General features: G+C 62.6%; 1 protein-coding gene across 1 annotated transcript; it reads right to left on the reverse strand.

Annotated features, from left to right (window-relative positions):
- Window positions 1–1,692: 1,692 nt before the first annotated feature.
- FGF3 (fibroblast growth factor 3) lies at window positions 1,693–11,134 on the reverse strand. The gene is made up of 3 exons (XM_014861600.3): window positions 10,730–11,134; window positions 8,282–8,385; window positions 1,693–2,483 (listed from the first exon to the last, which is right to left on the reverse strand). The coding sequence occupies exons 1-3, from the start codon at window positions 10,947–10,949 to the stop codon at window positions 2,112–2,114; spliced, it is 696 nt and encodes a 231-aa protein (XP_014717086.2). The 5' UTR covers window positions 10,950–11,134; the 3' UTR covers window positions 1,693–2,111.
- Between the last annotated feature and the right edge of the window lie 3,374 nt (window positions 11,135–14,508).

A 14,508-nucleotide genomic window follows, 5' to 3' on the forward strand; every position in this document is an offset into this window, starting at 1 on the left:
GTCAACATATGCCTTTGGGGGCCACAATTCCACCCCTAACTCTCTCGTAACCCACGTCCAAAGTGACGCTGCTTGGCCCGCAGGGCGGGTGGGGACGGACCGACCACAGCCTGTCACCCGCAGAAACCACACGTTCGGGGGGCCGGCCCCTTGGCCAAGTGGTTAAGTTCGTGCGTTCTGCTTCGGCGGCCCAGGGTTTCCCCAGTTCTAATCCTGGGCATGGACATGGCACTACCCGTCAAGCCATGCTGAGGCGGCGTCCCACATGCCACAACTAAAAGGACCCACAACTAAAAATATACAACTATGTACTGGGGAGGGGGCTTTGGGAGAAAAAGGAAAAAATTAAAAATTAAAAAAAAATAAACCACACGTTATCATGTATGATCCATTTTAAACATGAGCCAAGACTCCCCATTGTCTCCTGCCTTCAGGTACAGGCATCTGTGGATCGTGGAGCGTCCAGTGCCCGGGTGAACCCGACACCGCCGCACGCCCCTAACTGCACGTCCAGGGCACGTTCACCCGCCGAGCCTCGGTTTCCTCATCTGCAAAATGGGAGTGATGGCTGCACCTGCTCCATCTCACCCCAGACAAACGACAAAACCCCAGGGGGAAAGCCCAGCACTAGCTGCTGTTGCCGATTGTTGCCACGAATGTTTCTTCCCGCAGGGGGTCGACTCCTGAAACCCGACTCACCGAGGGGCTGGTGGGGGGCAGGGCGGGGCATCAGGTCCCATGCTGTCTGCTCTTTGCCAAGATCCTCCCAGGGCATCGCATGAGTGTGTGCTGAGCCGGCCTCCTCCCGCGATTGGCTAGTGTGAACCAACCCCAGCGGGCGGGGAGCAGAGCGCCACAGTGCTCTGTGGGCACAGGCCTGGGCCACACCCCTCACCTGGGACGGCTGCCCCCCGCAAGGTCCGGGAAGAATGAGAGCACTGCCTGTGCCCTTTGGCGGTCACAGGGGACCCCACCCACTGCCATTGTTGGGGGAACGGGTGTTGGGGGCAGCAGAGAAGGAAGACACCTGTTTCAAGACGGAGCTTGGCCACCTACTCGCTGTGGACCCGGCACATCACGTCACCCCTCTGAGCCTCGCTTTCTTAGGCAGAGCCAGGAATGCTCAAGGCCCTGGTGGCAGGTCGCAGGGATAAAGGACTCTGAGAGGGCCATACCTGGCCACAGCGCAGGAGCTCAGAGCCGTCCACGGAGAAGCACATGGCTGCACGACGGAGGGGGCGTTTTAGGAGTTCTAAACAAAGTAAACCTCTTTCTTTCTCTCTTTCTACACATGGGTGTGCACACATGTATGCACAATACCTTCAGATACAACCAGGAACACACACACACAATTGCATGTGTGCATACACACAGATGCATGCATGCATGTACACACAGATGGACACACGTGTGCACACACAGCTGCATGCAGACACCCACAGGAACTGACTTGCGCACACACAAGCAACTAGCCTCTTCCTTCCATCCACATCAACCATCTATCAGTTTCAAAAAATTGCAACGTTCCAAACCACAGGATTAAATGCCTCTTTAGCCCCGTTTTTCAGAATACAATCTCACGTCTTAAAATCGCGATTTGGCACAGACGCTGCTATCGTCACGAGGCAGATCCGTTCAAGCAAAGACCACCAGGGTTCCCTCGCGCCGTGTTCTAATCTATTCAATAACATAGTAGAATAAAATACTTTAATGTCTCCATCACACAGACCCCCACGTGGCCCACAGCTGCGCAGCAGCGAGACTGCTCAGTGGCTGGGCCCCTGCTTCCGCCGGTCTTCCTGGGGGCAAGGGGGGCTCCTGGCCCAGCAAACCACGGGGTCTTCATTAGAAGCCGCCCACCCCCGAGCCCCCCTAGATCTGCCGTGACCCTTGTTTGAGAGACTCAGGAAGGGCTGGGGATGTGTTCTGTTGGCCCTGGAAACAGGAGCCAGCTCAGAAGCAGCAGAAAGGGGCCGGGTTAGGGGGAGTCCATTCTGGAAAGCTGCCGGGCCCGATGGTCAGCTGACAGCGGACCCCCAGGCATGGGTTGGTCCACACCTGCTGAGTGGGTCTGGCCGCGAGCTCGGAGCCCAGAGCGGGGCCAGAATGCGTCAGGCCCCCCTTCCATCAGGCCGGGGGTCTACACGGTGCCTCTGCTGCTGTCGCCGCCGCCGGGGCTGGGCGGCCTTGCCCGGTGGCCCGCCGCGGAGCCCGGCCCCGCTCTGGAGCAGCCGCAGCATCTCGTGGTCCTTGTGGTCCAGCACACGGGGCAGGAACAGCGAGGACTTCTGCGTGCGGCGCGTCTTGAAGCCCCTGCGGGGCCGGCCTTTGCCGTTCACCGACACGTACCACAGTCTCTCAGCACCCGGCTGCCGCCGCGCCCCGGGCCCGCCGGGCAGCGTCCGGTACAGCCGCGAGGCGTACGTGTTGTAGCCCAGCTCGTGGATCCGCTCCACGAACTCGCACTCCGCGCTGTAGTGTTCCTGTGGGGCGCGGGGGGAAGACACCACGGTCAGTGGCCACGGAGGCCACACGGGGAGGGGAGAGGGCGTCGGGGATGCTCCCCTGCTAGGCCCGCCTACCCTCCTCTGTTCCTGCCAGATCCAGCTGTGCATCCCACCAGCCCCGCGAACGCTCGCCCCTCCACACCTTTGCCCGGGCGGTGCCCTCCGCCCGGCCTGCCCCTCCTCCCTCCTGCGTCTGGTGAACTTGGCCTCAGGATTTAGCTCAAGAGCCCCTTCCTCTGCTAAGATTTCCCCCAGCACCTCGGAAGACTGGCCTCTCCTGCGTCCCCTCTCTGGTCCCCCAGCTCCGTCGCCCCCTCCGCGGGCACTGACTGTGGTTGGGGCAGGGGGGCGTCCCCAGCACAGAGATGCGTTCTCGTCTCAGCAAAGGAGAGACCCAGCCTGCCCAGCCCGGGTGCCCTAGACGTCTGCCTGTGGCACGGACGTCAGCAGCACCGGACATCTGGACAAAGGAAGGGGCGATGCCCCAGTCGCTTTTGAATAAATTGCATAAATGAGAGAGAAGAAAGAGAACACGGAAGAGAGGAGGGAAGGGCAACGTGGTGGAGGTTTTATGAGCCCGGGTTTTCCATCCGTCAGTGAGTGTGGGTCCCAGCTCTGGGACTTGAACTCTGAGAGCCGCTGTCTTGGCCTCGGGTCCCTGTCCCACAGGATGAAAGAGGGACAAACACGCACAGAGCAGAAGCTGGGAGCCTGGCGGGAAGGCCGCACCAGTGAACAGCAGAGACACTGCCCTCCTTGGGGGGGGGTGCGGGGGGGCCCCAGCACAAGCAGGATGGAGAGGAGGTTGATTGTCAGCAGAGGTTAGTGGGGACCCGTGTCAGCCTGGGACAGGGTTGGGGGATGTAGGTCCCTGCCCCCTCGGGTGCAGGCATCTGGAGGGTCAGAGACGCAAACTCAGAACTGAAGGAGCTTCCACTAATGCCCCTGAGGGGTTGCGTGGGGTCTCCCCAGTCGGGGCTGGGGAAGGGCTGGGTATGCCTTATGGCCACGCAGTCGAGGCTTCAGTTCCAGTTGCAGGCAGGGGGGCTCTCCAGAGGTTCCCCCACCCCAGTGCCTCCCTCCCTGCTCTGTGCTGGAGGGCAGGGCTGGGGGGCAGGGAAGGGCGGGTGGAAGGACCGAGCACTGGGCAGGGGGCAGGAGTGGGAGACCCTTGGGGTCTGTCTCCACTGGGGAGGGGGATGGGGCGGCTACTGAGTGCAGGTGGCCCTGAGGTCCCTGAGGGTCACAGGCTGGTCGGGGCCAGACCCCTGAACCGGGCAGTATGTGACCAGAAGGACCTCAGAAAGCAAACGTTTAAGTTTTGAACGCTTCTTTCCAAAGACAGGCAGGTCCAGAGTTGGGGGAGGGGGAGCTCCAGTTGGATCGAGGGCGCGGGCCCCCTCTCCCCCAGAGCCCAGCCCCTCTCTGCTCTCCGGCCCCTCAGCAGACGCCTGGAGCTCCCTGGGTCACAGTACGGATGCCACTGCCCGAGACCAACTTCTGCGCTTTACAGATGGGGAAACTGAGGCCCAGGGATGGTGCCAGGCCCCAAAGCACAGGTGGATCTGAAGCTGTTCTGGCCTGTGTTTGACCCCTGGGCATGTGGGGCTCCGGGGCCGTCTGGGTGTGGGTGGGTGGGCTCATGGCAGACTTACCCGCGCGCCCCCCACCCCATGCTGGGTAGGCTGCAGGAGCATCTGGCCCCCGTGCTGGACTGTGAGAAACTCAGCGGAGGGGAGGGTGCGTCCCCCAGGGCTGGGGCCCAGAGCCTAGGAAGCCAGAGAGTGGGCTTTCTCTCTGCAGGGACATAGTCCTGTGAGCCTCCAAGAGCGAGGGGCTCAGGTCCTCCCGAGGAGGGCGCTCGGTGAAGGGGGGGAAAGAGCACCTGCTCGCACCTTGCAGGGGCTCCTGGGGGGGGCCGAGATGACCAGGAGGAAGGTGTCAGCTCAGGGCTGGGGCACAGATGGCAGGGAACTGCCACCAAGACTCGATGTGGCAACAGTTCCCAACAGTCCCCACTGCCTGTCGGTCCCTGCTGTCCCACCCTGGACCCTCTGCTCCACAAGCCCCTCCCCCGAGTCCCTCGCACCCCGACTCCACTGTCTGTCCTTGTCCTGGGATGTGACAGCCTGCTGTCCTGGCTGCCCTTCCTTCTCAGGCTTTGCCAGCGCTCAGAGCCTCTCCAGAAAAGCCAGCCCAGGGCAGCGGGGGGTTGTGGGGGCTGGCACGGCTGCCACCCCCATGGTTCTGAGCCCCGGGGGACCGGGCCCAGGGTGCAGGGATGGCAGAGCGGTCAGCGGGATGAAGGTGTGAGGAGGAAGTGGACTGAGAGACCTTCCCCAACGAGCTGATATTGGAGAGAGTCATTGATGAGGAGCCGGCACTTGCTGGTGAGCTTTTCAGGGATAGGAGCGTTCCAGCACGTAAAGGAATGGGCAAGGCATGGAGGGGCGAGCCTTGTGGCCTGTTCTGGAGGGCTGAGGGAGGGTCCCGAGGCTGGAGGCGGGCACAAGCTGTGGAATGACGGTGGGGGGTGGGAGCAGAAGGCGGTCCAGGCTGATTCTCCGTGGGCTGAGCTAAGGCACCGGGGTGATAATTTGTGGGTGACAGGGAGGACCTGGAGGCCATGACATGAGTGGATTTGCATTTTAGGAAGACCCCTCAGCATAGTTATGACATATGGTAGGTGCCCAAGATATTGATGAATGAAGGAATGAATACCGGGTGGATGGAAGGAAGGAAGGGAAGGAGGGAGGGAGGGCGGGAGGAAAGGTGGATGGATGAATGAAAGGGTGGATGGATGGATGGATGGATGATGGATGGATGATGGAAGGATGGTGGATGAATGGATGGATGATGGACTGATGATGGGTGTATGGATGATGGATGGATGATGGATGGATGGGTGGATGGGGAAGGGAGGGAGGGAGTATGAGTGGGTGGATGGATGGATGTTGATGAATGGATATCGATGGATGGATGGATAGATGGATGGATGGGTGGATGGATGGATGGACAGATGGATGGGTGGACAGATGGATGGATGGATGTTGATGGATGGATTGATGGATGGATGAATGGAGGGATGGATGATGGATGGATGATGGATGGATGATGGATGAATGAATGGATGATGGATGTATGATGGATGGATGGATGATGGATGGATGACGGATGGATGGATGGATGGATGGATGGATAGATGGATGGATGGACAGATAATGGATGGATGATGGATGGATGGATTGATGGATGGATGGACAGATAATGGATGGACGGATGGATGGATGATGGATGGATGGATTGATGGATGAATGGATCATGGATGGATGGGTGGATGGGGAAGGGAGGGAGTATGAGTGGGTGGATGGATGGATGGATGGACGGATGGAAGGAAGAAGGAAAAGTGACCGGATGGACGGATGGACAGATGGGTGAATGGATAGATGGATGGACGGATGGGTGGACTGATGGATGGATGGATGGGGAAGGGAAGGAGGGAGTATGAGTGGGTAGATGGATGGATGGATAGAAGGAAGAAGGAAAGGTGACTGGATGTATAGATGGATGGATGGACAGAAGGAGGCAGAGGCTGGAGACCAGCAGTCTGGTCCCAAGGCTGTTTTAATGGTCCAGGTGGGAGGTGATGGAGGCCTGAGTTATAAGGGCACCAGCTGCGGGGCAAAGGCAGAGGAACAATGGGTGTGGACTGAAGAGAGAGACTCAACAGGTACAGTTGAGGGCTTGGAGATTGACTGACTGGGGGCTGAGAGAGAAGGCGTCCACCATGCCTCCCAGCCGAACTTGGGCTTGAGTAAGTGGCTGGTGGGGCGATAATTATGGTGGGGGGTCAGGGGAGCCGCTGAGTTCAGTTGCCCGGGGTCTTCGAGCCGTCAAGATTTTTGGGGGGTGATCTATAACTCGGAAGGGAGGTCAGGGCTGGAAGTGGGAGCTGTCAGAGTGCAAAGGCCACCAAGCCACAGAAGGGGATGAGCTGGCCTGGAACGTGAGAAACAGGTTGACAGCCAAGACCCAGGGGCCCAGACAGCCAAGGGGTGGGGCAGTGGGAACAGCGCCCGCAGGCAAGGAGGCGGTCCCCAGGATGGGGCATGGGGTGGCAGGTGACAGGCGTGGCAGCGAGCAGCCTCACGTCCCAGGCTATCTGCAAGGCAGGGATACCTTCCTGAAAAGTTCCACACCATCCAGCTGGACCTCCCGGCCACCCCCCATGGGGCCGGGAACCTCTCCTCCTCCTTCCCCAGAGCCAGCACTGTCAACTCTTGGGTTCAGAAGCCACAGGCAGACTCTGATCCACTGGGATCCACCAGATCATGCTTTGTTCTGTGCCCCAGGGCCCCGGGCTGGGGCCCCCATAGAAGAGATGGCAGAGACCTTCAGCTTCCCTCCGGATTCAGCCCTCCCCGCCCGACTCTGTGAACTTCCCCAGCGTGGGTGGAAGGCCGTCTGTGGTCAGGAAGACCCGGACCATCCCTGCAGGCCGACAAGACCCCCTTCCTGGGCGTCCCCTCTCCCTAAGGGATAGCAGCGGCTGTGGGTGGTCTGAGGCTGTTTCAGGAACAGAAAGTCAGTTCCACTCCCTCAGCACCAGGGGCACGGGCCCCGAAGGGTCTGGAAGGCCAGAGTCCACCTCCAGGAAAGCTCAGACCAGACCCGGGCTGGGGGCATGTCCAGATAAACCACAACTGGTGTTTGGAGCCTGTGGCAGCACACAGAAGAGGCTGGGCAGAGGGTCCCTCCTCCCAGAAACAGCTTCTCCGGAGTGGTCAGGGTAAACACACAGTGCATTCCAGCTCATGCATTTCCTTTAGCAAAACAGCGAAAACCTGTGCTGAAATCATCGGCTTTAAGGAGGGTTTTCCTGCGACTTCTCCTCACCACGCTTTGCCCGACTTCAAAGGGGGAGGGCGACGTGGGTGCGTTTCCCCGCCACCAGGGCTGAACCGAGGGATGGAGCTCATGGAGCTTGGTCCTCGGGCCGCGTCGTCTAGGTGGCGTGTGGATGGAAAACCTCTCATTGCTCAAGGAAGCATCAGCCGAATTGCATGTAATGACTGGTTGCAGGTTGCAAATTTCCTAGCTCCGTGTACTTCACTCCGTGTCTTTCCCGCCCCCGCCCTTGCAGAGGGCACTGCCAACACCCACAGGGTCACGGGACCCTTTTTGTTTGCGGGAGCCCAGACCATAGATGGAGCGGGCTCCAGCCTGTGTGCCTGGGACACGGGCACCATCTCCCTCTCGTCTTGCTTCCAAGCACTGACAGCTCTTGCTTCTGCCCCCGTGGGGAGGACTGGCTGTGTCCCACCCTGCTTCCTCCTCTCCCTGCCCCCCAGGGGAGTTCTGGGTGAGCCGACAGGAGGGCTGCTGCCCAATGCACACCCTTGTTTCGCCCCAAGGCTCACTTGGGTCCATTTATTTCCGCGGAAATCAGAGGGACTGTCTCTCCCCTGCTCTCGGCTACCTTGAGGGAAGGGCAATAACGGTGAGCACAAAACGTTTGGAGGGACCTTTTCTAACCCGGCAGCACTGGAGGACGTAAGACCTGTCTAACTCCCAGCGTGGCCCTCCTTATGGGCCGTGCGCCTAGTCCTCCAAGCGACTGAAAGAGCACTGGGCGTGGAGCCCCAGGGCCTGGGGTTCTGGCCCCGGCTCAGGGACTGAACGTCCCTGGGCAAAAGCATTATCTTGCTCATGTCCCCTCTGTCCCCTGACGTGATGTTTAAGGGGGATGGCTGCTCTCACAAGACTGAACTCACCGAAGCGTAGAGCCGGCCCCGCTCGTTCATGGCCAGGTACCGCCCGGAGAAGAGGCCCTTGATGGCCACAATGCCCACCTCCACTGCCGTTATCTCCAGGATACCTGGGAAGATTCAGGAAGGTTCGTCACTCCCTCCACCTCCCAGACAGCCCAGAGGGGAGGGCTGAGCGCCCGCTGGCCTGGCCCGAAGCAGCACCCCGGCTCGGGGGAGCGGGTGGGGACAGTGGGAGCAACACATACCCAGGCGAGGGGACTTTGGAAATTCAGAGGAGGGAGAAATTACCGGGCAGGGAGTGAAGCCAGAGGAGCACCAGGGAAGGCTTCTCCAGGGAAAAGAATTCCAGCCGGGGGGAATAATGAAGCTAACATTTGTCCTCGCTGACTCCGTGCCGGGCACAGCGGTCACGCAGGACGCGGAGCTCTTGCAGCCACTCAACAACCCTGCCCGCTAGTTTCACGAGACTGCTGAGGTTTAATGACTTGCCCAGGACATCACACAGGCATTTGAGCTGGAATTCAAACCCCATCTGCAGATCCCAGAGTCTGAGCTCCCCACCTACGCTGCCTGTCCTAGAGGCCTGTGGAGTCCTGGGAGGGGGGACCCAGCCACCCTCGATGAAGCCGGCTGATAATATAATCCACACGGTGCACTGATGGTGCCAGCCAAACCTGCTGGCCCTGGACCTGGGCGGGAGATAACTGTCCAAAGGGGAGGCCTGGGATGCCAGATGTCGGCAAGAAGCCCCTTTAGACCCAGAGCTCACAAAGGGAAGCTGGCCCGGGCTCTCCCACTCCTCACTGTATGTAAGAAAATTTAAATCTATTCTAATGCCTTCCTTCTGGACACAAGCATGCTTTTTCATGGTGGCCTGCAACAAAGGCCCAGGTGGGGCCATTGTCCCTTGAGAAGGCCCTCGGGGCGCTGGGGCATCAGCCGGTGCCCTCTCCAGGGGGCGCATCTCTGGGCGCACGCCTGGCCCCCAGCATGACAGCGATCATAGGGCCAGATGCGGGGCCACCGGAGGCGCGCCGGGGCGCAGGTTCTCGCGTTGCGGGGACGTAGGCTGGGCGCATCCGCGGCGCCGGCCAGAGAACCAGAGAGGCGCCCATCTGGATGGGGGACAGGGGCGGCTGCAGGTGCGCGCCCTCTTCTGCCTCCAGGCTGCCCGCCTTGGATGCCCCAAGAATTTGGACCCTCTGCAAATCCGAGGGGGAGACTGGATTTGGAGAGAACCGGGGTGTCGCCGAGAGGTGAGCTCCGGCGCTCCCGTGGGCCCGTCCTGCGCACGGGGACGCCCTGGTAGCAGCTGGTCCTCATCGCGCGGCTCCAGAGGCGGACGTCCTCGTAAGACGCCCTCGCACAGTTGCGGCTTTCCTCGAGGAAGCAGCGGTTTCCCGCCGCCGCCTTGAACCCACCGTACCTCTTCCTGCGCCCGGGGCGAGCGCCGAGCGCCGCGTCGCCGCGGAGGACCCGCGAGACCCTGGCCACACTCCCACGCTCCCCACTGCAGTCCTGCTGGACCCGGAGTTCGGGTCTCCTACTCCCCACCGGGCAGAGCTGCTTCGACCCCCTGGCTTTGCGCTCCTCGCAGGAGGGTTCAGCCCTGGTCACGGGCCCCGGGGCCGGAGGAGCCAAACCTGGAGCGTCGCGGGACTCTGGCTGTAGCGCAGTCCCGCCGAGGGTCCCCGCTGCGGGGCGGGGTAGGGGTGTCTCTGTGCCCCCAGACCCGGAGGGACGCCCCTCCATCCTCGTAACCCGTATGCCGCGGCCCCCAACCCGGCGGCCGGTGCGTCCACCCTGCTTCGCTCTGCTGCCAAGGGTGGAGGAGAGAGGGCTGCGGCTTCTGGCCCCGAGAAATGACTCTCGGTGGCGGCCGCGGCCCGGGAACCCCGCGTTGCCGGGCGAGAGTTTTCCGCGCAGAGGCAGCGGCGCGAGGCGGCCACCTGGGCGGCCGCGAGCGCGCAGGGCGGAGGGGACAGACGGCGGGGCGCTCCGGGGTCGGCCAAAGGAGGAGGAGAAGTCAAAACAATAAAGAGGATGACATATGCCTCCTCCGGCGACTTTTCTCCGAAAGACTCAAAGGGCTCAAACTTGTCAGGGCCACCGAGCCCAGTGGAGCAGGGGGGAGCCCCGAGACGGCCAGCTGCGCGCCCCCTCGGACGAGAGGGCAGTGGGGAGGGGAGGCCGGGCCGGCTGGCCCCGACAGCGGGCTGCAGCCGCCAGTGCCCACTTCGGACGTGAGCTTCTCCCCCCCACCCCCACCCAGTTCCCCTCGTGCTCTTCTCCTGGACGTGGAGGGGAGAAAAGGGGACTCCGAGGGTCTCCCTCTGGCAGTGGTGGGTGGTCCACTTTCCCGGTCACCCTTCGCGCGCCTTCCTTTCTCCCGGGGCACACCGCTCCTCCCCGGGGACCCCCGCCGCGGCGCCGCGGGTGCCGGACACTCACTGTAAGCGCTGTTCTCCAGGCTGCCGTTGACGCGGCCGTTTGGGTGTAGCTGGAGGTGGTACTTGGTGGCGCAGTAGAGTTTGCGGCGCCTGGGCGCCCCGCCGAGGTGTTCGTAGACGCCGCCGCGGCCTCCCGCATCGCGCCGCAGCCGCGCCCCGGGGCCCGCGGCGGGCCAGCCGGGCTCCAGGAGGCTGAGAAGCAGGAGCCAAATCAGGCCCATCGTGGCATCGCGCCCGCCCCGCGGCGGCGGCGGCTGCAGGCGAGCGCGGCGCCCATGGAAGGGGCGGCAGCGGGGCCGGGGCGAGGCGCTCGGAGCGAGCCGGCTCCCGCGCCTGGCGGTGCCGACTCGGGCTCCGGGGAAGGTGGGGGGAGGGGAGGGAGTGGAGGGAGGGTGGAAGAGAGGAGAGCGAGAGAGAGAGAAAGAGAGAGAGATCTCTTAATTTCTACCCAGGATCGGGTGAAATTTCCGTTGCTGCGCAAAACACTGAAAGAAAAGACAGTTCGGCAACAAAAGGCCGACGTGGTCCCCAGGCGGAGGGGCGGGAGGGGCGGGAGGCCGGGCGGGCGGGTGGGGAGCCCGGCGGGGCGCGGGGTTCGGGCCCGGCGCCGCCCGCGCACACTCGCCCCCCGCGCACGGCCGTCGAGCCGCGGCTCCGCTCCGCCGCGCGCCTCGCGCCCCCGCGCGCCCTCCCGGCTCTGAGAGGTCCCTCCCCCGCCCCTCCTCCGCCCCCTCCCCCAGACCAATTATGCCTCCGAAAATTATAGACCGAGGCCTCGAGGCGGCCGCCCCGGGCCCTGTCACCCCCTCCCGGCCCCCATCAATCCCCCGGCACAATGGGAACGCCGCCGATGACTGATGTCCGCGAAAACAACTTGCGGGGAAGTCGCGCTGACAAACGCCCATTAAAGGCGGCGCATAATGAAGGGGGCCGCGGAGGGCGGCGGAGGGGAGGGCCGGGGCGCGGGCGCGCGTGGGGGTCCCGGGGTTGCGTCTGCTCCCAGGGCTCCCTGCCGGAGCCGGGGCGCTGTCCCCGGCGGCCCGAGGTGTGGCGGGCCCCGCGGGAGGTGCTTCGTCCTGTCGCGCACCCCAACTGGGCGGATCCGGAAGGGTGAGGTTTTCATTCACACGTCGGGCGGGCCCCAGAGGGTCCAGTCTCAGCAGTGGACCAGAGAGGGGGCTGGGGAGCTGGGGGTTGGGGGGTGGGGAGACCAGAGAGCCAGAGAAAGGGCGCAGAGACAGAGAGCCCCAGAGAGCATGAGAGACAGACACCGAACGAGGGGAAGGAAGCGAGTACAGGAGAAATATGCCAGAGATCCACAGACAGGGAGAAGGAGAGAGAGACCAAGAAACAGATGGAGTTGGAGAGAGTGTGGGAGGGCTCCCCAGAGAAAAGCATGGAAGTCTGGTGGCCACAGAGAAGGGAGAGGAGAGAAGAGAGCAGTAGTGACAGTCCGGGGGGAACATCCCCACCTGGTGGGTCCTGAGCAGCCATGTGGATGCCCCTGGAGTGTGTGGGGGGCCGTCTCCCCTGGGGACCCCAGTGAAGAGGGGCTCCGGACACAGTGTTGGGAAAAGCCACATCCCTGCTCCCTTCTCTTGCCCCCCTGGCCTCTGCCCTCTAGCAGCCCCCTGGCCGGCAGCCCACTGGATACTGACAAGGGGGCTCAAGTAGGGGGCTTTGCCAGCTGGGTGGAGGGTCCAGTGCGGGGCCCAGCGGTCTAGACCACAGCCTTGGCATGAAGTTGACCAGGGGCTCTGGGACGAGCCATGTGGGCTGGCGTCCCCTTGCCCATCCCTTCTACTTGCATCAGGGTTTGGGACCTTGGTCCTTCCTGGGGGAGGGGCTGGTGTGCCGGGCATGGGGGGGGGTTCCCTCGAGTTGCAGGAGCTGGTACATCCCATAGGGACATTTCTCACCGCCCTCTAGCCTAACACCAACGAGGCAGTGTGTCCTCAGTGAGTCCACTCCAGTAGGCTCAGTGCCTGAGTGGCCTTGGGGTGGGGGGCACCCCCAGGGCATCCTCCGGTACCTCAGTCCTTGGGGAGGGGGCTCCTGGCCAGGGTCCGTCTAGTAAGAGCCTGTGAACAGTCAAAGACCAGGCCACCGATTGCTGGAGCCCCAGACTGCTAACGATGGAGCCTAACTGCAGGGGACAGAGCCTAGAGGAGGGCTCTCCTGCTGGGGCTCCACCCCCAGTCCTGGCCTGGGACCTGCTGGTCACGTGGACTTCCTATGAGTTCACATGAGACACAGCGAGGGCTGTTGGTACCCTCAATGCTGTTAGATCCGCTTCTGGGACTCAGGTACCTTCCGACACAGTGTCAAAAGTCAGCGGCATTCAAGAGAGAAAGGAAGGAAGAAATTCAGAGGCAGAGAGCATGAGGGCAATTGCGATCTGCGGGGGCTGGGAGCGGGCAGGGTTTCCGATGCCCCGTTTCTGGACCACAAGCCTCAGTCTCCGCTGCAGGCGGCCTCCGGAAGATGGGTAGCCACCAGGAAAACCTGACAGAGGATGGTCTCAGTTCTCAGCCTCGCTCCTGCTCCACGCCCGGGCCCCAGCGGCGTCCTGGAACTAGTTTCAATCTCGCCCCCGCGGGTCAGACTGTGCCCACCCCAAGGTTGGCCTGCAGCCTAGAACTGGGAGGGCCACCTATCCCCTAGCGGGGGTCCCCGGGGGGCCAGAGGGCCAGAGGGCAGGAGGTTTGGCTGGGTTTGTTCACTGTTGCACGCTCAGCTCCTAGACGGTGCCTGGCACACAGTGGCCCCCTCAGTACCTGCTCCTCAAATGAATGAATGAATGAATGAATGAATGAATGATGGCCACTTCCTTGCCATGGTGCCTTGGCCATGTAGCATTGTCCCTTCTGAGATGCTGGCTCCTCATGTATAAAATGCCTCAAATACGCCTGGAGAGGTGCCTGCCGCCATATCAGCTCAGAGCGCGCCCTGTCACAGGGGTCACAGTTCGTTATGCAAACCGCCAGGCCTTAGAGAGAGACCTGGGGTGCTACTAGCAGTGACAGTGGGACAGCAGGCGCCCATGGCATTCCCTTCCCGGGTCCCTCCAGTGGCCCCGGCTCACCATGGGCATTCTTGTTGGCGCGACTTCGGGGCAGCAAAGCTCCTGGGCATGTTTTCTCTGTCCCCTGGGCCCTGGCAAGAGCCACCCTGATGGCAGAGGGAGCAGTCTAAAGCCCGCAGCCTCCTCCCCTGCCCCAGGCCCTGCGGCAGCCCCATCCTCTGCTAGAGTTGAGGGGACCACCCCCTGTCTGCACCCCCAGTCCACTGCCCACAGCCTCTCCACGGCTTTGCTCACCCACCCACCCACCCACTGAGGCTTTCCTCTTCATCTAAACCACTCCGTCCTCCATCTTTCCTGGCCCAGGAAACCCCCTGGACGCCCCCACGGGCCTGGGCTGGGCTCCGGACATGGCTGGGCTGCCAGGCCCTCGGAGGCTGGGGCCCAGGGAGGCCAGGGAGGGGCACTGACCTCGTGGCATCTTCCTGGCAGGCCCTTCACAAAGTGGAGCCGGGCCGGGCTAGGCTGAGGCACCCACACCACCCACCCACGGCCACCTCCGCCCCTCCCCCCAGCACGGAACCAGGTGGGGGGATATAATGCGGTAATAGCGACCCTGTTAATTGCTTCCAAATGGTCACTGCAGCCATTTGACTAATTGGTCTCTTCCAGACCCCGGCCTGGACACCCCCAGGCCTGGCCCCGGCCCACCTCGCCACCACTGCTGGGGTGTCTGCTCTGGGTCCCCCCACCCCACG

The sequence above is a fragment of the Equus asinus genome, chromosome 17 (genome assembly GCF_041296235.1).
Source record: "Equus asinus isolate D_3611 breed Donkey chromosome 17, EquAss-T2T_v2, whole genome shotgun sequence".
In the NCBI taxonomy this organism is placed as follows: Eukaryota; Metazoa; Chordata; class Mammalia; order Perissodactyla; family Equidae; genus Equus; species Equus asinus.

Coding starts and splice junctions, on each gene's coding strand:
- FGF3 (XM_014861600.3), bottom strand. CDS start 10,949: ATGGGCCTGATTTGGCTCCTGCTTCTCAGCCTCCTGGAGCCCGGCTGG. Junction 8,386..10,729: donor CCTGGAGAACAGCGCTTACA/GTGAGTGTCCGG, acceptor GAATCTTCCCAG/GTATCCTGGAGATAACGGCA. Junction 2,484..8,281: donor GGGGCCGGCTCTACGCTTCG/GTGAGTTCAGTC, acceptor CGCGCCCCACAG/GAACACTACAGCGCGGAGTG.